This window comes from Chelonoidis abingdonii, chromosome 1, assembly GCF_003597395.2.
Source record: "Chelonoidis abingdonii isolate Lonesome George chromosome 1, CheloAbing_2.0, whole genome shotgun sequence".
Taxonomy (NCBI): domain Eukaryota; kingdom Metazoa; phylum Chordata; order Testudines; family Testudinidae; genus Chelonoidis; species Chelonoidis abingdonii.
In genome coordinates this window covers 5,135,882-5,158,584 of record NC_133769.1, presented here as the reverse complement: position 1 = coordinate 5,158,584, position 22,703 = coordinate 5,135,882, and the positions used below count along the sequence as shown (strand labels likewise).

Below are 22,703 nucleotides of genomic sequence, written 5' to 3'. Positions count from 1 at the left end.
GATCTACCTTTAGTAAATCCATGTTGCAATTCGTCCCAATTACCATTGACCTCAATGTCCTTAACTACTTTCTCCCTTAAAATTTTTTCCAAGACCTTACACACTACAGACGTCAAGCTAACAGGCCTATAATTACCCGGATCACTTTTATTCCCTTTCTTAAAAATAGGAACTACGTTAGCAATTTTCCAGTCGTACGGTACAACCCCCGAGTTTACCGATTGCTTAAAAATATTCGCTAACGGGCTCACAATTTCACACGCCAGTTCCTTTAATATCCTGCTAATGAGAGTGACCGTACAAGTTGCAGTGGAGGGTGTGAGCTAGGTCTCTGTCCATTGAAACCAACGTTCCATTTCACACAAAGCACCAAAGAGCTACCAGATCATAACATCTTTGGGTTGTGAATGACCTGAATGCATAATCCACAAATAAATATCTCTATAGCTCATTCCCAGTGTCCAGATACACCCTGTTCCCAAGCTCTTTACATATGAGCAAACTTGGGCACAGTATAAGAAATAGGTCATAATTAAGCAAGGTAGCTCCTAAGTGCCCCATTGGTTGCTAAGAAACTACATTCGTAAAAAATGGAAGTGTCTAAACTGCTGCTAAAAATAATTGTCTGGACAAATCAGTAACCGACAGTAGCTGCATTAGAAAGGATTTCATTTAACTCTGACTACAGCATAGAAACCTTTAACCAGCGATGGTCTCCTTTCGCTGACATATCAGAATGACTAACCCCTCCGTCAAAAGAAATATACTGTGATATACACAGGTATAGCTACAATAACAAAGAATTCATATAAACCAGCGTGGTGTGTGATCAACTGTAGACAGTCTATCTATCCAGCCAGCTGAATAATTGTTTAAAACTGTGCACAATTTTATATGAACTCTCTGATGTGAACCTTGGCTCCATGTTTAGTGTACAGCAAGCATTTTCCAGCTGTGCATTTCCAAAAACTGTCAGCACTGCCTAGCAAACACGGGCATATTGGAAAACAAACTATGCATTAAATTCTACAAAGCTTCCTCAAGCAAACTTCTACTGAAGTCCGTAAGAGCTTTGCCAGAGCTGGTCCCACAAGATCTACCTCTCTATTATTAAGATGAAAAGAAAGATCTTACATTAACTGGGCATAAAGCACTGACTGAACCGTGCAGATAGGAACTGGAAGAGTGCACAGTCCACTGCACAGCAGTGAGTATGCAGGTGGGGGAGTTTATGGTTAGGGTATTTGGACAAACCCCTGCTCTGTCAGAGAATACCTGGAGATCTTTAATTCCAAAGTAGCCAGTCCCTTTGTTCTTCAGAGTTTCATCCAAAGGACCCAATACATGGTCACCTGCATGGAAGACTATTAGCCTCAGAAGGTAAACAAGGCAGCTCAACCAGGATTTGCACTGGTGCCTCTACAGTTTGTAGAGATTCCAAACCCAATGCTTAGAACACGGAGCCATCCTTCCCAGACTGGGTGGCAGGCCTCAACCCCAATCAGTCACACTATCCATCTCCCTCAGTCTCCACACATCAGTATCTCTGCCAGAGAAATGACATCCGAAAACAACGTCAGCGTATTTCTCTCACTGACCTGTCCATCTTTGGCGTGAGGCATATCGAGCTAAATGGCCCAGATGGTTCTTTCCATCAGGTCTTAAACCAAATTCAATAGCCAAGCGCTGCAGCCTTCTAGTGCAGCTCCGTTACTGGCAGCAGCACACGGGACGCCAGGCTGCAGCCTCTGCCCACACAGCAGGCCCACATTATACAGCTCTAGCTCATGCCAACCCATCTCTTCCATGTAGGACTCACCTTTCCACCCAATTCTTGTAGCTGGGGATGTCCTTGGCATACAGAAGCTTGTTGGAAGGGGAGTCTTTGCCCAGACGGTGCTCCGAGGTTGAACAGGAGTCCATGAAGGTCTGAGCCACCACCGAGAGGCAGGCATCTGTGATGCTGTTCTTGTGGATGTCGAATACGAACTGGGGGTTTTTGATCATGTTGACCCAGAACCGTAGTGGCAAACTGCAGGGAGGAAGGCAGAGGTGGAAGAAGATGGTTCAGTCGGGGTGTTGTTTCACAGGCGATCTCGCTACACTACAGTAACAACAGGACTGGAGCTTGTGACTGGGAGGCAGGATTTCTGGCTGCAAACTGGTAAGCAATAGCTCAAACTCATCCCTGATGGGACTCTACTTAAGTCAAAGTAGTTGACTCCAGAGTTGGCTTTGGTCCAGGGCATCCTTAGATCATTCACAAAGGGCCAGATTCAGACACTTTATTTACCTTGAGGAGCATCTTACTCTGCAAGGAGCCCCATTGACATCAATGGAACTAGTTGTGCTGGCAGAATTAGTCCCTTACCCTCTCTGTGGTTCCTAGTAATCTCTGTAAAATGGGGATAATACTTACCGGCCTCACAAGGGTGTTGGGATGAGACCTGACTGCTAATCACTCCACCCTCTGTGGCCAGAAGAGGTCATATATGTGCAAAGCCTTAGTATTATTAACGCTTGTAAGTGGTGAGCAGTCTGGCTTTTTGGTCTCAGCAGTACCTGGGGTGGACATTGACATATAATACTGGGGAGTTGGGATTTAGCTTCACAGCTATAATTCTGTGCACCAGTTGATACCGTAATGGCATGGAACTACCCTGTGCCATCCTGCAGTTCCAGCCGGCTGGGCGTTGCACAGCTCTGTGTTTATAACTAGGAGTTGGGAGATGAATTCTTGCTATCAGAGCCCACCCACTGGATCTCCATCTCCAGGGTTTTAGTAAGTCCATTTTCAAATGTCTCCAGGGCCGGGACTTCTATCACTTCCTGGAGGGAGATTATTCCACACTAACAGATCTTCACAACAGTGGGTTTTTCCTAACAGCCAACCTACATTTTCCTTTCCTTAATTTCATCCCATTGCTTCTTCTTGTCCTGTGTCCATAATACCATCCTAAACAATTCACCTCTACCACTGCTGTCTACATCCTCCAGATGCCAGCAGACAGTGTAATACGTCCCTCTTGGCTACATCATCACCTGATCTTCCCCACGGACACCTCTGGAGCAAGGAAACTTGTGGGCTGAACGTCAGAAAAAAGTGTCCCAATAGACAATCACATTAGGCTCCAGTGAAAAAGTCTCCCCAAGGGAAGCATCCGAAGCCCAGTTGCTGGAGATATTTGAAACTCGAACTGAGGAAGCACTAGGAGAATAGGGGCCTGTGCTAGCACCTGCAACAGCAGCAGGCAGGAGGAGGAGGAGCTGGGGAAGATGGCCTGGAACAGGTCTTTTGCATCTCTAATGTCTCTGATGCTAAGCGCCAGCCAGCCACAGGTAGCGGGGAATGCTGGCTGAGAATGATGAGGCCTGTGAAGTGACTTGGAGTTAATTTAATCTGATTGAGAAGAGATCATTTCTTCCTCCAACCTACCCCGTTAAATAAACCTCCTGCTCATTTAGCATGAGTGGCTGCAATCAGCCTTAGATTAGCACCACAGATAATGTTAATAATATGCTAATGTTTCATTAGCTGAAAGCCTCTTCGATGCATGGGGTTTCTTTTTTTATTTCATGGCACTGTGCCGACCTGCCAGTCAGCATGGCTGGTAAAAGGAGAAAACTCATCAGGTGGGAGTCCTGTGGTTCTCCTCTGCTGTGCCTTTTATAGTCCCTCATATTTACACAGAAGAAAGGAGGGCAAGATTCCCCAGGGGACTCTTTCCAACAAGGAGACTCAAAGGATAAAAGCAGCAGGGAACATTCTCTCTCGAGTTCTCAGCCCCCTGTCTCTATTCCAGTACATGCAACAAGTGTGGGGAGCGAAGCGTTGTCTAGTGGTTGGAGCAGAGTCAGGCTCTACCTACCTCTGTCCTCACTTGGTGCTCGTATGGCTCTGTCACCATTTGTGCACCTCACAGCTCTTAATGGCTCTATCCCCACAGCATCCCTGGGACCTACCGTGACCCCTTTCACAGAGGGAGACACAGAGACTAAGGATATGTCTATCCTGTCATCACAGGGTGTGATCTCAACTTGAGTAGATATACCTGCGCTAGCTTTCATCTAGCTCAGTCAGGTACCAGAGCAATGAAGCTGCGGCAACACGAGCTAGGTGCATGAGTAATTACCCAGGGTCCTGGGTGGCTATACAGCCCGCACCAGCTCAGGTACGTCTCCTGGGGGTACAATCACACCCCCACCCCCGAATGCAGTAGAGATGCACCCCAAGTAATTTCCCCCAGATGACACCAGGAGTCTGCGGCAGAGCCAGGAGATGAACCCAGGTGTCCTGCAGCCCATGCCAGTTCCTTCACAAGCCCATCCTCCCCGGGAATCAGAACCCCAAACCCTTTCCCCTCTGCCTGGGACCCGGAGCAGGGCTGCTCCAGAGGGATCACACTGACCAGTTGCTCTTCCAGGTGTGCCGCACGTGGGGGTCGTGGATGTTGTGCTTATCTGCTTGCTCGTCCAGGAAATCAAACATGTACTTGATGGCCAGGGGCAGGGCGCTGCCGCGGTGCGCCGTGCTGAAGATCGTCTCAAAGAGGTCGTCGACAAACTTCTGCAAAGTACCCTGAGGGGTCAGGGGAGGACGAGGAAGAGAGTGAGACACTGCCCTGGGGCATTGATGTCCTCCCCGGGGAATTTGGGCTGCCAGGTTGGCTCAGAGGAGTGCTACTAGCCGACTCCCTGGAGTTCCCGGGTTCAGCCCTGGAAGTAGTGACTGAGAGCTGGTGTCATCTGACAGCTGTGCAGTGGGAAATAAGCTGGAGCTTTAAACCCTGTTGCCAGGCACACGTATCCCTGGGATCCCCCTCGGCCTTGGACCTGGATAGCAGCCTCAGCAAGCAGCCATGGACTGAAAAGGCCAGGTAAGCTGCTTACCTCTCTCTCCTTAGAGCTTGTCTCTCTGGGTGAGGGCTGAGGTGCAGTGGTGGGAAACACTCAGCGGAGAAAGGGAAGGGTTTGCTCTCCTGTGTTGTTAAACGGGGTCCTCCTGTTGGCCCCCAGGTCACAGAATGCCAAGGGATTTGTGAGCAGCATTAGGCACATTGCATATCGCAAAAGGGACTGTGAGATTTCAGGTTTGGGGTCAGATCTGCCGCAGGTGTATGCTGGTGATACTCCAGTGAAGTCAATCTGCTCCAGTGTATTGTGGGGATGGGGATGGGGATGGGGATGGGAGAGGTGGGCATTTTGCATGCGAGAGAAGCCCGACCTGTGCACTGAGCAACAAATGATTGATCCTGCTCCCAACGATATTTTGCCATCCTCTGCATTGGGAGTAGGGCCTGAAAGAGCATTCATCATGCAATGCATCAGCGGAACCTGACTTCGATATATGCCAGTGTAGAACTTGATGAGGTTTCCTCCCTCTCCCATAGGAGAGATCCCAGATCACCATGCTTGGAAACCACTGTGATCACTGCCTGATCAGCAAGAACGGGACACCTAACGGGACAATCTGAACATGAGGGTTCTGGAGGTTGAGTGGGTACATGTACTTAACACACCTAGCATCTTCAAAGGCCCAGGGTCCTCCCCATGAGTGATGAACACCATAAAACCACACCCTACTCTTCCTATGAATTCAATCTTTGCTCGCAAGTGAAACAGCAAAGAGTAATGCAGGTCAGGATTGGTGTGCAGGCAGAAGCCAGGAGTGGTGCCCAGGTCTGGGATAGGAAGGGTGACAGAGATCACAATGGAGGTACATTGATAGCAGGTGCAGTGTGTGCTGGAGATAAGGTGGGTCAGGACTGGGGGTGCAATGGGGGAAGTGGTGTTGGGGCCTGGGAGTGGAACAGAAGTTCAGGTAGGTCTCAACTGAGGTGCAGTGACCAAGCTGGTGCACGCTGAGGGGGCGCAGGCTTGGCAGTGGAAATCCGAGGGCAGGGCGGGTCAGGAGGACTGGGCTGCCACCAGACTGGAATGGCAAGGTGAGCTGCAGGCCAGGATTGAGATGCAACTGGCAAAGGTGGTTGTGTACGAGCTCCAGCCTGTGTTCCCAGCACTCCTCTTTCAGCAGAGCTAGGAAATCTCCACCTACAACATGTTAATAACTGTAACTGCTTAACCAACTCAACTCCTGAAGTGACAAATTCTCTGCAATGGAAAGGTTCCTGCTGTCTCGGCAGATGCACAACAAGATTCCCCTTGCTGGAAGTGGAGTGCTGAGTTCTGCCAGGGTGGGTAGAGTTTACACAGCACTAACAAACACACCAAAGCTTAATTAGCAGGCTGATGTCCCTTGCTGATGCCCCATTTGATTTATTCTTTGAGAAACAAACAGAGAGAGAGAGAGAGCTCCTGAAAAACAGAACAAAACCCTGCAGCATGTCTGAGCATGGGGAGGGCCCGGAGGGGAAATCTGACACAGAGGAGCTGCCCTCAGGATCAGTTTCCAGGAGGAATTGCTTCTCTCACTTGCCCAGCCAAATGCAAAGAAACCCTCCAAGGCTTCTAGGCAGAAGATTCCAGTTCTCAGAGGTCAGGGACTTAGCAGGTAAAACCTATTCTTAGTTTAACGAAGTATTCCCCCGGACTGTGTCAGCAGCAATTGCTCTTCCCTCTCTCAGAGGCACAAGATGAGGAGAGGAAATTTCTCTTATACCAAGTGCCAGGACGGGGGGAATAGACTTTCTGGTTTTCCTTGTCGCTGTGTCAAATTCTCAGCTGGCTCCCTGCCTGGATCCCAAGAGAAGGCAGACGGGACAGGCAGAATCTGGAGTTCTGTTTGTGGTCCACCAGTATCTGAACTGAACACTCACAGATTCATAGACTCTAGGACTGGAAGGGACCTCGAGAGGTCATCGAATCCAGTCCCCTGCCCTCATGGCAGGACCAAGTACTGTCTAGACCATCCTGCATAGACATTTATCTAACCTACTCTTAAATGTCTCCAGAGATGGAGATGCCAACAACCTCCCTAAGGCAATTTTTCCAGTGTTTAACTATCCCCCCCCCTGACAGTTAGAAACTTTTTCCTAATGTCGCAACCTAAATCTCCCTTGCTGCAGTTTAAGCCCATTGCTTTTGTTCTATCATTAGAGCTAAGGTGAACAAGTTTCTCCCCTCCTCCTGATGACACCCTCTTTAGATACCTGAAAACTGCTATCCATGTCCCTCTCAGTCTTCTCTTTTCCAAACTAAAATAAAACCAGTTCTTTCAACCTTCCTTTGTAGGTCATGTTCTCAAGACCTTTGATCATTCTTGTTAACTCTTCTCTGACCCTCTCCAATTCTCCACATCTTTCTTGAAAATGCGGCTGCCCAGAACTGGAGACACAAATACTCCAGTTGAGGCCTAACCAGCGCAAGAGTAGAGCGGAAGAATGACTTCTCATGTCTTGTTAACGCACACACCCTGTAATGCAATCCCAGAATCAACGATTTGCTTTTTGGCAGCCACCTACTCACCAACTACCCCACTGGACCGTCATATTTAGCTCCCCCTGTGTCCATCTATGACCTACAGATCTCTTTCTGCCACTAGCTCCTCCTAGATCAGATCCTCTTCAGTCTGTATGCGTGAACCTGATTGTTCCTTCCTATAGTGAGCAACTTTGCCATTTGTCTTTATTGACCACTTCATCCGGTTCACGTTTCAGACCATTTCTCCAATGTTGTCCAGATCGATTTGAAATTTTGACCCTGTCCTCCAAAGCAAGTTGTTATATCCTCCCAGTTTGGTGATCATCTGCAAACTTAATAACGTATACTTTCTATGCCAACATCTATAGTCGTGGATGAAGATTATTGAACAGAGCTGGTCCTAAAACAAACCCATGTGGATACCCACTTGTTATATATCCTTCCAAAACAGGATTGGAGCCATTAATAACTACTCTCTGAAAAAAAAGTACCGGTTTTAAATCCCACCAGTTATGCACCCACCTTATAGTAGCCCCATTCTAAATTGGTATTTGCCTAGTTTATATCCGATATAGGATATCATGCGAGACTGTCATCAAATTGCCTTACTAAAGTTCTAGGTATTTCCAACATTCCACCAACTTCTCACTTACCACAAGACTCGTTATCCTACCAAAGAAAGCTAATCAGATTGTTTGACAACAATTTGTTCTTTACAAACTCCATGCTGCATATACCTTATCAAGCCACCACCTTCAAGTGTTTGCAGATGTTCTTAATTACTTGCTCCATTATCTTCCCCTGGCAACAGAAGTTAAACTAACTTGGTTACTGTAGTTTCCCTGGTGTTTTTTTATTGCTTCCTTTGTATGCGATGGGCCACTATATTTGCCCTTTTCCATCTTCCTTGGAATCTCTCCCAGTCTCCCATCGACTTCCAAACGATGAAAGCTAGAGGCTCAGAAATACCTCCTCTATTAACTCCTTGAGTTATCTAGGAGGCATCTCATCAGGCCCTGGTGGACTTGCAGGGCATCCTAACTCAGGCATCTAACTTTTCTAAGTGATTTTTAACTTGCTCTTTTTTTATTTTATCTTCTAAACCTACCCCCTTCCCATAAGCATTCACTATGTTAGACATTCCTTCAGACTTCTCAGTGAAGACCGAAACTAAGGATGTTCAGTGGCGGCCAGATCCCCAGCAGGTGTAAATCAGCCTTGCTCCAATGACTGTTGATTTACATCAGCTAAGGATCTCGCCCCATAGGGGTGCCCCTTTATTTTTAAGTTGCCAGACCCATTATGGCCCCTAGATGCTATGGGGAAGGGCACATTCAAAGACAGACAGAGCAATTTGCATGCTCTGTGTCCATCGACAGAAAAATAACCTGGTTAGGATTTCCTATTCAGTTGCCGGGGATTAGACACCAAAGCCTGTCCCATCAGGGGACTGAGCACACAGCTGAAACACCAGAGCAGGACTTATGCATTGACAGAGTCCCCTGTCCAATGGACAGACTCAGACTCTGTATGTGTGTGTGTGTGTGTGTGTGTGTACACAACTATGGCTGTGCAGACGAATTCGCCACCACTACATCTCCACCGGTCAGAGCAATGGTGGCTGTTACAGTGCAGGAAGGCCTCAGGCTGTCTTGCCACTGTATTGTCCAACTCTGCTCAGAATCAGATTAGATAACTTGATGGTTATAAACGCCTGAGCCTTGTCTACACAGCAACAGCAGCTTCCACCACCGCTACTGCTGATGGGGCTGCCCCAGAGGAGAGTGACGTGCCAGTGCCAGAGGTTCCCGCTGAAGGATGTGGAAGATGTGCCAGGTGAGCCTCACCCTCTGACAGGTCCTCATGTGAGCTGTGCTAAGACTGGCCCTTTTCATATCCCTTATCCCCAGGCTGATGGGCAGACCCCTGGGCCAGAGAAGTGCTGGCCCAGCAACCTCTCTAATCAGAGGCAGTCACACAAAGCCCCTTGGTTAGTGGGGAAGTGCCCTGGTCAGCACTGCTAGTTATTCACATCCATGTAATGCTAATAAAGCATGGACATGCTTTAGGTATCTGCCTGTCAACCGGCAGTGCTGAAAACTGCCCAGCCCTGACCCGGGGAAGGAGAGACTTTCAGTTTCCATGGATGGAGTCTGAACCCCATCCTTGGCCTCTCTAATGAGACTGCCAACAAGGGGAGAATACAGAATGGGAGATAACGGGCTTGGCAGCAGCACTGCTGAGAAGGATCTGGGAGTTATAGTGGATCACAACTTCAACATGAGTCAACAATGTGATGCTGCTGCAAGAAAAGCATATTCGATCTTGGGTTGCATTAACAGAGGCATAGCATTTAAGTCACAGGAGGTGATAGTACCATTTTACTCAGCACTGGTGAGGCCTCAGCTGGAGTATTGTGTCCAACTTTGGTCACTAATGTTTAGAAAGCATGTAGAGAAACTGGAAAGGATCCAGAGGCGAGTGACAAAGATGATAAAAGGGATGGAATGCAAGTCATACGAGCAAAGGTTGGAGGACCTGGGTATGTTTAGTTTGGAAGAGAAGAGATTAAGGAGGGACATGATCACAGTCTTCAAATGTTTGAAAGGCTGCCAAAAGAAGATGGAAAACAATTGCTCTCTCTTGCCACAGAGGGCAGGACAAGGTAACAGGTTCAAACTCCAGCAGAGCAGATTTAGATTAAATCTCAGGAAACACTTCCGAAGTGTAAGAACAGCCGGCCAATGGAACAGACTGCCAGGGAAGTTGTGGAAGCTCCTTCACTCAAGGTTTTCAAAAGGAGGCTGGAGCCATCTGTCTGGGATGGCTTAGACCCAACAAATCCTGCATCTTGGCAGGAGGTTAGACTAGATGTTTCTTGCGGTCCCTTCTAACCCTGGGGTTCTATGAGTCTATGATTCTGCTAGAGATCTTTGTACTAGTAACAAGACTTAAATGCAGCCAACTCCTTTTGCTCAGGCCCCTGAACAGCCACCAGACGTTAATGACTATTGGCCACTGTGGACCCGAGCCAGATTCCCACCAGCAATGAGGCGGCGAAAGGCTGTGTGGTCCTCTGCTGATCCCCTGAGCCAGCATGTCCTCCCATGTTCTAGTCTACAGGTTCTTATTCCACTCTCATCACTGCACTATCCGAGGACCTTCTGGTCATGCATTACACAATGTGACGAACACTGGTCACGTGGTTTGTTCTCTCCTCCTCTCCACAGTGTGCCTAGCAGAATGCTAGGGTTTGTTTTATACCCCTACCTGGTTGCTGTATTGGGGTCAGAGGAGGCAGACCAAAGCAGCACTCTCTGCATGGGGAGCAGAAGGTGGGGAGGTTTGGGATAATCCTTAGTTCTTGGGGGAGTTCACTGCACAGTCTGGGACCAGCCCCAGAAACCTCTGTCTCCTGCACAGATGTATCTGACCCTGGTGGTGGAGAGTTCTGCTGAACCACAGGAGTGGAGCTGTCAACTATGGTTTTCATCCCAGGGCTTCAGGCTCTTTAGATACCCTAAGTCCAGGCTACAGTGCGCCTTGAAGATAAGGACTGAGAACTGACCTGGACTTGAGCACCCTGTAGTGGCTGTTTCCATCTCCAAATGCAGCATCCCCTTGCAGCCCCTGCCTGCTGCACTGGCAGCAGCATTTGAGATGTCAGCAAAATCAATTCCAGGTCAATAGCTAGGTGCCAGCACTGCGTGACATTGATGTGGGGCCGTGCAGAAGTTTAGCATTTATGGGACAAAAGTTATACATCTGTCAGGCAATCTGCCATGCAGGGCTGCGTGGGACGAGAGAGTGAGTGCTCGCTGCCAAGGACCAATGTGCTCCCCGCAGCCTGTCAGCCCAGGCAGATGCCTGTTGCTCTCACTGTCAAGCCAGCATGCTCCACTGAGTGCTTCGCTCCCTCCTTTGTCCATGCATCAGGCAAGATGGCTCCCCCAGCTCTCTGTGAGTGATATAACCTAACCTGCAGAGAGGTGAGTATGTTTGTCTCAGCTCATCCCACTGAGCTGCCCCACCACACTGCATGATGAAGCATCTAACTGGCTGGTACACCTTCCAGCACAAGCACCACTGGTGAGACAGCTTGGTCTCTGCATGGGCCAGAGGGAGGGGTGGGACAGTGAGTAACGTTCCCTACGGGTTTGCGGCATAACTCACAGTCCCATTTTGCCAGGCTGGCTTTGTCCTTTGAACATGTCCAGGACGTGCTCCCTAGGCTCCCCTTGACCTCTTGAATCACATGTGGTCGGCTCTACAAACAATTCAGGGTATATCCTCAAACCAATCTGCTCCTGCCCACATAATTCTGCACACACAGGGATCCCTGTGCAGGAAGCCATTGTTGGTAATGCCACCTTTCCTCCCTCGTCCAGGCTCACAGCCTTGCTGCTGCCCTTGGCTGCTCCCTCTCCCTCCCCAGTCTCTCACTAAACCCTTCATTCATATCACCAGAAGCCACCCTTTCCTCACTAACCCGCTGTCCGCGCCTTCATCGCCTCCCACCTTGACTACTGTAACCTGCTTCTTCCTGGTCTCCCCTCTTCTCACCTGTCCTCCAATCCAGCCGACCCAAACCATTGCTCCCAGAGCCAACTTCCTGTCCCGTCGCTCTGCATATGTTGTCTCCCTGCCTTCTGGCCCTCTCCACTGACTGGCTCCTAAATTCAAGCTCTTCTCACCTTCTACTGCACTCTCCCCACGTACTTCCCAAGCTTCTCCCTTTACCCTCACTTGGCTTCACACCTTGTTTCATGCTTCCCTTTACAGTGGGAACAGTCTCTCCTGTCTTTCTCGTGAAGAGTCCCATCTCCTCCTTCAACCCCTCTGAAGCCCACGTCTTCAAAGTTCCACTGCCCTTCTCCACATTATACCTTTGTGGCCAGCAGCCGGGTCAGGTAGATCTCGGACACCATCTTGCTTCCCCGGTCACCTTCTTTTTGGTCTCCATGCTCATGATTCTTGACTAGATGCCACATCTTGACGCCGCTCTCCAGGTCAGGTGTGATCATGGGTGTGCGGGAGCGCAGGCTGTCTGGGCTGCCTGTGTAACGGATCATATTTTCTGGAACACAAAGCCACAGCTTGCTCAAGAATCAGCCCTCCACCTTCAGGAAGAGGTGGCCACATTCAAGGGGTCAAGGTGTTTTTCCAGGGAAATACTCTGCAGTCGTGTCTGCTTTAAAAATGGAAATCTACTACCAAATTCCCCACAATGGCTGCCTTAGCTGCACCTACAACATCCGCACAAATCTAGATGTTCCTAGGCAACTGAGCAGATACACAGAAAAACTTTCCTACAATGAGTTCAGTTAGCCCAGGAAAGGATCTCCCGGGGGAAAGGATGGGAGCCTCATCCCGCCACACAACGACGGCCAGGCTGGACAAGACACTAGTATGTTTAGAAAAGGGGATGGTCCAGCACTGGCGATGTGCTGCTGGACATGTTACTGCTGTGACTGAGAGCAGGCAGCCACTCCTGGAAATGGGTTCCTTAGTGTGTAATCAGAGCAGGATCCTGAGAATCCACAACTCTCACTGGCTCCTGCAGAAGTTGCAGATGCTGAGCAGCCATCTGCGCGAGGCCCAAAGAGCTTCACAGTCCATGGGCTTGTCTTTGGGTGCGTGCTGGGCTTGGTACACCTCTCCCCCCAGCCATTTGCTCCTCCTTTCCCCCAATGCACCCCATTCACTACTCACCACTGTGTCATTCCCTCCTCCAAAGGGGGCTGCTCAGTTCATTGCACCTTGGGTCCCCAAACCTGCCCATGTGGATGGCGTGACTCCCCATTGAAAGCTACCTCAAGCATTACTACTTCCCTGTCCACAGGCCTGGGGTGACAGCCTGGACAACCCCCCCGGCTCTCCAGCAGTGCCACAAGTTAACTGTATTTCAACTGTAGTTAACACACAGATGGTGCCCCTTCCAGTAGCAGGTTCTGAAGCAGCTTCATTAATGCATTACTGGCCTCCCTGTATTAATTACTGGATGTAGTACCCATGTTCACTCTGGCTGCTGCTCCCTTTACTGCAATTAACAATCACTTCTGACTCATCAAATTTCCCCCACTCGTCCCTCAGCCCCTCTTCTAAAAATCCAGTAGCACAGAACTCAGGAAATATAACAATAATGAAACCACTCAAAACCCCTTTTTTGCAAAGGTCATGGTGTCCTTCCAGAATGGTAACAATGCTGCAAAGAACATGAATATTAATAAGTCCTGGTGCATTACTCATGTCCTTGGAGTAAGGAGAAGCAAGTTCCTCTGGACATTGAGTAACTGTACTTTCCCCCAAGCTACAGAGGATGAGGAGGATCAGACTTACTTTCATATATTTAAAAAACTGGATGAGGCAGCTGGATCCAGGGCAGTGGATGGTTTGTATCATTCTCCTAGTGCAGTCTGGAAACTCATTTCCCTTTAACCCTCACCTGCTGCTGCACTTTTTGGGCCAGAAGCCCAACCAACAGGCAGCTACGCAGATGGGTGCATCAGCAGCCGGTTAGGAAGGAGAGAGGAGCTGGTCTTGGTGACTCAGGAAAGCTAAGTTCTATTCCGGGCTTTGCAGCAGAATTTCCGTGTGACCCACTTTATCTCTCATGTTACCTAGCCTCAGTCTCCCCATGTGTTAAATGGTAATAATGGAAGCTGGGCTGCTCAGTAAAGTGCTTGGAGAGTTAACAAGCTAGAGAATAACGTTTACTGTTCCAGCTGTAATCTCACCCAGGCCAAAGGCACCTGGATAAAACAGTAATCTTCCATAGACGCCATTAATTAGAATAACGTAGCCCTTGGATTGTCCAGTGCTTTTCATCTTCACTTGCTGTACAGATGTCAGTTGGCTGTGGCATGCTGTTCCCTTTGCACGTGCTCAACATCTCCCCACCGCTGTGGCCACCAATATCTCCCCTAACGTATATCAGCAAACAGGCCCTTACCATACTTGCTAGCTGAGGTCCTGGAGACAGTGGAGTTGTTGACAGCATTGTAGGCAGTGACCTGCTTGGAGACTAATGCTACCACCGATCCATCTGGCACCTGTGGAGGAAAGAGAACTTAGGAATAAGCCTCCTAGAGCTGGCCAAAAAGCACACCCAATAACATAAAGGAAACCCAGCCAGTGAAACCCGAGTGATCAATCACTGTCCCTGCTGGAAGGATCTCATCATTAGTTACTTATGATCCACCCCTGTAAACCCTTCCTCATGGGAGTGGGGCCAAACCCTGCACACTCCTCTCGTGCCCCCCAGTGCAAATCTGGAATCACTCTGCTCAAGTCAATGGGCCTACTTGTTATGAAGGTAGAATCTGGCTCCTATAGGGACTGACCCAGAGCCCACTGTAGTCAATGGGAGGCCTTCCATTGACTGCAATGGACTTTGGAGCAGGCCCTTAATGGGCTACTCCCATGAGCAAGGGTTTGTAGGACAAGGACATGGAATTTGTTCAAGGGCCTTGTCTTTGCCCATGTCTGTAAAGTGCCCAGCGTGAGATCCATACCTACATGATTGTTTTTATAATGGACAAGAGACTGCAACAGGCTTATCTTTTAAAAGTGGGGAAGTGCCAATTCTTCTAATTGTTCAATAGTCGATAGAACAGAAGCGTGACATTCAAAAGGTCCATGATACAAGCTCTTATAATGAGAGACGGTCTGAAGAGTCTGAAATAGGGTTTGGCTAGAGCTTGGGATTCAAGATCAAGACACACCAGGTTCTGAGGTTCAGATTGGATGGTCCCCAAATCTCATCAGCTGTTCTCACAAGGTTTCAGCCACCACTAGTGGGAGTTTAATGAGACCAGCTGATCTTGCAAATTCTCCCATCATTTTTGGCTGGAATCTGATTTCAGCCTCATCTATGTGGGGCCTGGAAAACAGGCCCACTCCAGTGATGGATCCAAACCAGAACCAGTGATGGCTTAGGATCTGGGAATTCAAATCCTTTCCAGTTTTCAGGAGGTTGGATCTGAGCTGCTGATTCAGGCCATCTCCACGGGAAAAGAACTCAACACTTGAAGAGAAGCTGATGTTAACAGAGACAGTAAGTTCACTGGGGAGGCCAAATTCTGAGATGTAGGGGAACAGCCGGAACCCAGTTCCTTGTAGTGCCCCTCACAAACTGAAATTAAGTTGCTCCTCCAAGGTCTCACAGCAAATTAGTTGGGCATGACACGTGCCAGTGCTCTTCCCCCTAGACAACACGTCATGGGAATGGGCATTTCATAGACAAGGTGACAAACGACCTCCTGGCATCAGAGCAGACATGCACAGACTCCTGATACGGCACAGGACTTTGCCACACCAGCCGGGCATTGCCACTACTGCAACAGAGGAGGAAAATGGTGCTTCTATTGTTCTGCCCCTGTTGGTGGCAACTGGATATCTGTTATGCTGCAGGAAGTCTCACATAACATCTCAAAGGGGGAGAGAGCCTCTTGAAATGAGACAAACCTTCCAATCCATTAGCTAGGCATCTGTGTGGCTTCCTTTCAAAAGCAAGTGAAACAATAAGCAATTCTGAGCCAGTGGGGAAGCAAAGCTGTATCAGGAGCATCTTGGAAAAATAAGAAGTTATAAAAAGAAGAAACCTCTCCCAACCCGCCCCCAAACCTGTGAAGAGCCACTAGCTCTTGTCTCTGTAATAATAACAATTAGCTGGAATCTTTTCATCTTCAAAGCACTTTACACATACCAATTAATCAGCTCTCTCAACCCTTGCGTAAGATCTCTGGGTATTAGCCACATACTACAAGTGGGGCACTAAGAGGTTAAGGGTCAGGTTTTTAAATGTATTTATGCACTTAAAGATGTAGCTAGACCCCTAGTGGGATTTTCCAGAGCGTGTTGGTACCAAACTCTCACTGACATCGGATGTTTAACAGGGAGGGTGATTAACCATCAGAACAACTGTCCTGAAGCTGCGGTGGATTCTCCGTCACAGGCAATTTTTAAAATCAAGACTGGATGCTTTTTTCTAAAAGATCTGCTCTGAGTCAAACAAGGGAAGCTCTCTGGCTTGGGTTCTACAGGGGATTGCACTAGGTGATCACAACAGGCCCTTCTGATTTGGCAATCTAGGAACAGGAGTTGGGCGCGTTTCAAATTCCCACTTGGCACCTATCTACAGCTTCAAGCACCTGACTCTGTTTGGCAACCTGGTCCCACGTGACATGCCCAGGGAGCCAGTGCAAGTCTTAGAACTCAGGAGCTCCCAGACCTGTACTCAGTGTCAGATCCTTAGCTGGTGTAAACTGGTGTGGCTCTACTGACTCCAGTGGAGCTATAGTGGTTTACACCAGCTGAGGAGCTGGTCTATAGCATTTACCAGCCGTAGATCTCAAAGTACTTTCCAGCAGTAGGTAAGGACAGCTGTCCCTACTGGTTAGTATCATTATCCACTCAGGGAAATGACACCCCCTCTATGGGGCCAAAGTGGCTGAGCTGGGACTAGAACCAGGATCTGGTCAGCGCCCTCACCGCTGAACAAAGCTGCTGTCTGTTCCACTCCTCTCCCTCTTGCTTCCAGACAACAGGCCAACTCCTACCACTGCTAATGCCAAAGATCCTCTGGAGTGCAATGGCTTTGCCCTCCAGGGGGCAAATATGTCATTCTCCCCCCTGAGTGGAAGAAGAGAATTAACTTGTATCCTTCTTATCTCCTCTCCCCATCTATTTCTAATCTGCTTCCTTCCCCCTGCCCCCTCCTCTGTGCTGATCACCAGCCGCAGCCTGACATCTCATCTACTGCCAGTGGGGGGCCTTCAGTAAAGCCTCCCCTTTAAGAGGGTGGCGGCTTATCTCTCCCTCTAGCCCCACCCCAAATAGTTTGCAGGAGGGTTTTTATTAGGCATCACTGGACTGATAACAGTATGGACAATGCCAGCACTAGTGGCCTGGGGAGAGATACAGGGCCCCTTCCTTCCCAGTGATTGGTAGCTGGGTAGCTGTCAATCTTCGTCCCTTAAAGCAGAGTTGTTTTCCCTTCTCTTCTTCCCCTTCCTAATGTTGATCTGCCCTCTTCCCCGCCTATCGCACAGGGCAGAGTAGGCAGGGGGAAATCCTCATTAGAAGAATCATGGGAGGGCGGTGTTAGAGCCTGCCATCAAATTTTTGTCTGAACAGTTTTTTGCTGGAAAATGCTGATTCAACTAAACTGATTTTTGGTGTGAAATTGCATCGATTCTGATGAAATTTTCCACAAAAACAAGTATTTTGGAAACAGAAGCAAAATTGTTTAGGATAATTTTGAAATTTCATTTCAGAAACAAAAATTGTGTTTCAAAATGTAGTTTACTTTAATATTAGTAACATTATTTTTACGTTATTTCAAGATCCATCAGTAATAGTGCAGAATATGACATCAAATCATGTCAAATCATGTTCTCATCTGACATAATATAATAGCAGAAACCGTTTTTATTAAACGTTTATATTATTTATTTTAAAAAGCCATTCAGGGCAGCTGCTACTTAGTTCAGCTTGAAACATCTTATCCTACTTTCTAGCTCAAAGTGTCTCCTGTTTGTGTTGTAGTGAAACAGTCTGACACTTTGTGGGGGGAAAGGAGGAAACGACAGAACTTATTTACAGAGCGTCATTGCCTGGGATTGCTCTTTGCTTGTTCCAGCCCTGGATCTCAGAAAGGGCTGGCAGGGGAGCAGCAGCTCAGATGATGAGAGCAGCAGTGTAACACTCCTGTGGAGAAAGAGAGAAGGTGCAAAGCGACTGTGTTAGGAGGTGCAAAGAGACTGTGTTAGGAGACCAGATGGTGCAACAGCGACAGTCTCTGGGGTGAGATCTGTCGGTGGCCTTTGAAGAAGGGGTAGATGGGTTGGGGCAGAGAGAGACAAGTGTTGGCAGTGCCAGTCCAGTTGTTTGATTGCCACTGAGCACTGCTAGCAGAGGCAGGTAACTTGGCCAGGCCTGTGTCCCTGGCAGAGGGCTCCTGTCTCATTACCTGGTAGTGCGCCAAGGTATTGAGTCTCTTCCAGTCATTCTCTATCTTGGTGGTGATGTCTTCATCCTGCAGGATCATTCGGGCCCCACTCGTCTGCCGCCACTCTGCAAGGAGAAAGGGCACATTTCACTCTGCTCTGCCGAGTCCCAGGGAGAAGGAGGCAGCTCAGCATAAACCTTGCACATGTAACATGGAGACCACGTACCATCAAGCATGACAACACTGGCCCATAAACATCTGTCAGGTGACCCAAAGATACACACTGTGCAAAGAGATGCACACGACACCTTCCCTAGGGTGACCAGATGTCCTGATTTCATAGGGACAGTCCTGATTTTGGGGTCTTTTTCTTATATAGGCTCCTATTACCACCCACCCCCTGTCCTTATTTTTCACACTTGCTGTCTGGTCACCCTACCCTTCCCCCCCACACGAGAAAAGTCACACTCCATATACATGCCCATGCCACGTATACCCCTGCAAACCAGGGACAGGTGAACCTTCAAAGATTCAGGGAGATGATTCAGGGAAGTACCCAAAAGCATAAACTACATGGCAAAGTTCTGAGTCAGTTCTTACGTTACCTGAATGGGTTTGCTGGCTTGGGATAAAATACATATATCCCACTACCATTCATCACACACACACATGCCCCCAAAGTCTAGCTCCTGGCTGAGCTGAGCACAGACCAGCTCCTGCGAACTCAGCCATTGGGATCATGCAATGTTGCTGTTGCCCACAGACCCCACGGCCTCTGAGTCTGGTTGTAGGGTCATGGCCTTTTTGGGCTGCAAGGTGTAGCTGATTGACGTCAGCTGAAGAGCTGAGCCATAGAGTGACAGCAACTTGGGTGCGGACGGGTGCTGTCCTTAGTGGTTTGCACAGCACCAAGTGGACCACTGGGCTCAAGCAATACTAGTGCTTGGTGCTTGTACGGCACTTTTCACCCGCAGGTCTCCAAGCGCTGCCTCTAGGGAGGGGGAGGTCCATTGAGACTCTTATAGACGAGGAGACTGCAGCGCACAGCCAGCCAGGGGCAAAGCTGGAGACAGAACCCAAGCCTCTTGCCTTCCGATCCCACGCCCTGCCCGTTATAAGACCCTGCCTCCCGCAACACAACCCTACCCAGCCATATGCAAATACATAGGGATCCTGTTTATCACCAGCTACAGTAGACATCTAATCTAATGCCTATCAGCATGGTATCTAAATGCTAAGTCCTTGAATGAGTATGTGGTGCTGGTAATTGTCTCTACATGCTGCTGACCGGGCAGTCTCATCTCGTGGCTGCCTTTGGGAGAATCTTGTATTGAAACTAGGGTTGATACATACCTCCATCTGAATGGGACAGCCCCAGTTTCCCTCAGAGTGAAGACTTGACTTATTTGCCCCTTGGCTAACCATGTGTGGGAATAGCCAATAGTACCATAAACGTGACCAAAGATGTCAAACAGTAGTTTAACTGGGAGAAACTACAGCCAACCATGGGTTAGCCATAGACAACTTTGGTTTAACCAAAGGCAAAAAGAACCACCCATGGTTCAATCATCGTGGTCACTGCCAAATACAGCTGAACCATGAGCCCGGTCATCATAAACCATATCTATGTCCTTGAGTTAATTAAAATGAACCGCTGAATGTTGAAACATCAGCTGCCAACTCTCTTTACTGTTTCTAATGTAGAAAGTCAAGAATTGTTGAAAATTTCTTTTGCTTTCAGCAATTTTCTCATCCCACAATTAAACTTTACTCATAAAACTGACCCTTGCTTTTGCTATTCATTTTAATTAGCAGAAGATCAGGTGCTGAGTGTTTATTGCTGGATGCCACTGAGAACAGAGATCTCAGGGATGTAGCAGTTGGCTGGTCAGTAACAGTTACCATGGTTAGGGATGATCCCAGATTGGCCAGGATTTACCCAACTCCTTAAATTACGTCTGTGATATCACGGTATTGTCAAAGCACAACACTTTTTTCCTAGCCACATCTGCCAAGAATCCCAGAGCCCAGCTGTTCTAGACCCAGGTGGGAGGGGAGGAGCTCTTTCTATTCCAGAGTGTCCCATAGAGTGTAACAGCTGGCATTTTACTGCTGCTTTGTCAATGCCTCCTAGGCCTTTCCTCATTGGATCCCTTATCCTTGCCAGTACTGCCTGCTCCTGTGTCTAATTCTCTCCCCACCCCAAAAAAGCAGCACCCCAGTCAGTGACACTGCAATCGTTCAGTGCCATATACACTCTTGCATAGCTAGGTCAGTAGACAGACAGGCCCGATTCTCAGTTTTGTGGGTGGGTTGAGAATGGAGGGGAAACGTGGCTTTTGTCTATCTTTGCCTTCCCGGTATTCTAGGCCTGTGCAGGGCTGATCTAACTCATGCTCTGCTTCCGACAGGCCGTAGGGGGAAGAAAATAGCCATAGTGCAGTGCACTCCAGTCATCCCCTCAGATTCCCACCCCCCCATCTCCTGGGGACTAGCAGCAGTGCTAATGTAGAGCCATGACACCAGCTCCACACTGGTCAGGGAGTGCCCTGTGCAGGATGTCTTCTCATTTCCACCCACTTTAAGGCTCCTTTAATCAGGCCTCTTGATTTTACATTTGTTTCTCATCAGTTTCATTCTTTTTCTCCCAGGCTAGCCCAGGACTGCGTTTGGGTTGGGAACTCCGCAGGGGAATGTCCATGGGTGAAAATCCACTGAAGGTTTGAATCCTAAAGCCCTTACTCAGGATTTCTTGCATTTTTTCCCTCTGTCCAAGCACCATGGACTTCAGCAGGGATCTGCGGCAGGGCTGAGAAGGGACTCCAGAATTTGGCCGACTGACTTTAGTGGGAGTTTAGTCTGAGTAAAGACACTCTTTAGTAACTAACGTCTCACAGTTTACTCAGCTGTTCCTTAAATCCCCTTTCCCTCTGTGCTAGCAGTGACAGGGTAGGCCACTCTAAGGGCCAGGTCTACACTGTGACTTTAAATCGGTTTAATGGCCGATATACCGATTTAACGCTGTATCCGTTCACACGACGTCGTCATTAATATCGAGTTAAATGGCTCCTTAAATCGATTTCGGAACTCCTCCCAAACGAGAGGAGTAGCGCTAAATTCGATAGTGATAACTCGGATTAGGGTTCATGTGGACGGAAATCGACGTTATTGGCCTCCGGGCGGCATCCCAGAGTGCAGCACTGACCGCTCTGGACAGCAATCTGAACTCGGATGCAGCGGGCAGGTAAACAGGAAAAGCCCCGCGAACTTTTGAATTACATTTCCTGCTTGCCCAGCGTGGAGCTCTGATCAGCACGGCTGGCGATGCAGTTTGAAATCGAAAAAGAGCTCCAGCATAGACCGTACGGGAGATACTAGGTCTGATCGCTGTATGGGGAGACAAATCTGTTGTATCCAGCTCCGTTACAGAACACGAAATGCCAAAGCGTTTGAATAAAAAACTCCAGGATACACAGCGCTGTGTGACAAGCGTAACGGGAAGCCAGAGACTCAAATGGACGCTCATGAAGGGAGGGAGGGGGTACTGAGGACTCCAGCTATCCCACAGTCCACAGCAGTCTCTGAAAATTATTTGCATTCTTGGCTGAGCTCCCAATGTCTGTAGGTTCAAACACAGTGTCTGGCGTGGTTCAGGGAACAGCTCCTCAGTTTATTTCCCCCCACCACCACGTGAAAAAAAAAAGGGAAAGATTGCTGTGCTATGGCGTTTGCTCAATGCACTCCGCGAAAAAGGCGCCAAAGGGTTGTCTGCTGCCTTCACAAAGGGAGGGGTGAGGCTGTACCCAGCACCACCCGGGGCAGTGTTTTCTGCCCCATCAGGCACTGTGCTCTCAACACGGAAGTGGGAACTATGGGATAGCTGAGGAACAGCTACCCACAGTGCACCGCTCCTGAAATCGATGGTAGCTTTGGACCATGGACGCAAACAATCGATTTCGGGATCCCACTGTGGACGCGCTAAACCGATTTTATTAGATCTGTTTTGTAATATCGGTTTAAGCTCATTCGAAATAATCGTGCAGTATAGACGTACCCAAAGCATTGAAAGGGAAGTGCTCGATGTGGGGAGGACAGGAAGGAGATAAAGGTGACCCCTGCATTCATATTCACAGCACTAAGTGAAGATTGTTAGCTTTCTCCTCAGCTGCTGCTCCCCGTCCCCTCTCCCATCAGATCAGCGCACTCCTCACAGCACTGGCACAGAGGAGAGAGACACTCCAATCCAATTTGTTACACTTCCACTTTCCAGAGAGCGGGAGGGAGGTAAAAATCCCATTATCTTTATCTTGACTTCCAATCGGGAGTGGTGGTAAATGCAAACTCAAGAGACAGTTGCTGTGAACTCCATATT

At 48.6% G+C, this 22,703-nt stretch overlaps 1 protein-coding gene across 1 annotated transcript in view; it reads right to left on the bottom strand.

Annotated features, from left to right (window-relative positions):
* Positions 1 to 22,703, bottom strand: part of PLXNA4 (plexin A4) — a 677,576-nt gene that overhangs the window by 35,283 nt on the left and 619,590 nt on the right. Inside the window, exons 26-30 of the mRNA XM_032805231.2 lie at positions 18,353 to 18,456; positions 14,333 to 14,432; positions 12,267 to 12,457; positions 4,410 to 4,579; positions 1,820 to 2,032 (exon numbers count right to left, since the gene is read on the bottom strand). Of these exons, the coding sequence (XP_032661122.1) occupies positions 1,820 to 2,032; positions 4,410 to 4,579; positions 12,267 to 12,457; positions 14,333 to 14,432; positions 18,353 to 18,456 (778 nt within the window). The remainder of the gene's footprint in view (positions 1 to 1,819; positions 2,033 to 4,409; positions 4,580 to 12,266; positions 12,458 to 14,332; positions 14,433 to 18,352; positions 18,457 to 22,703) is intronic.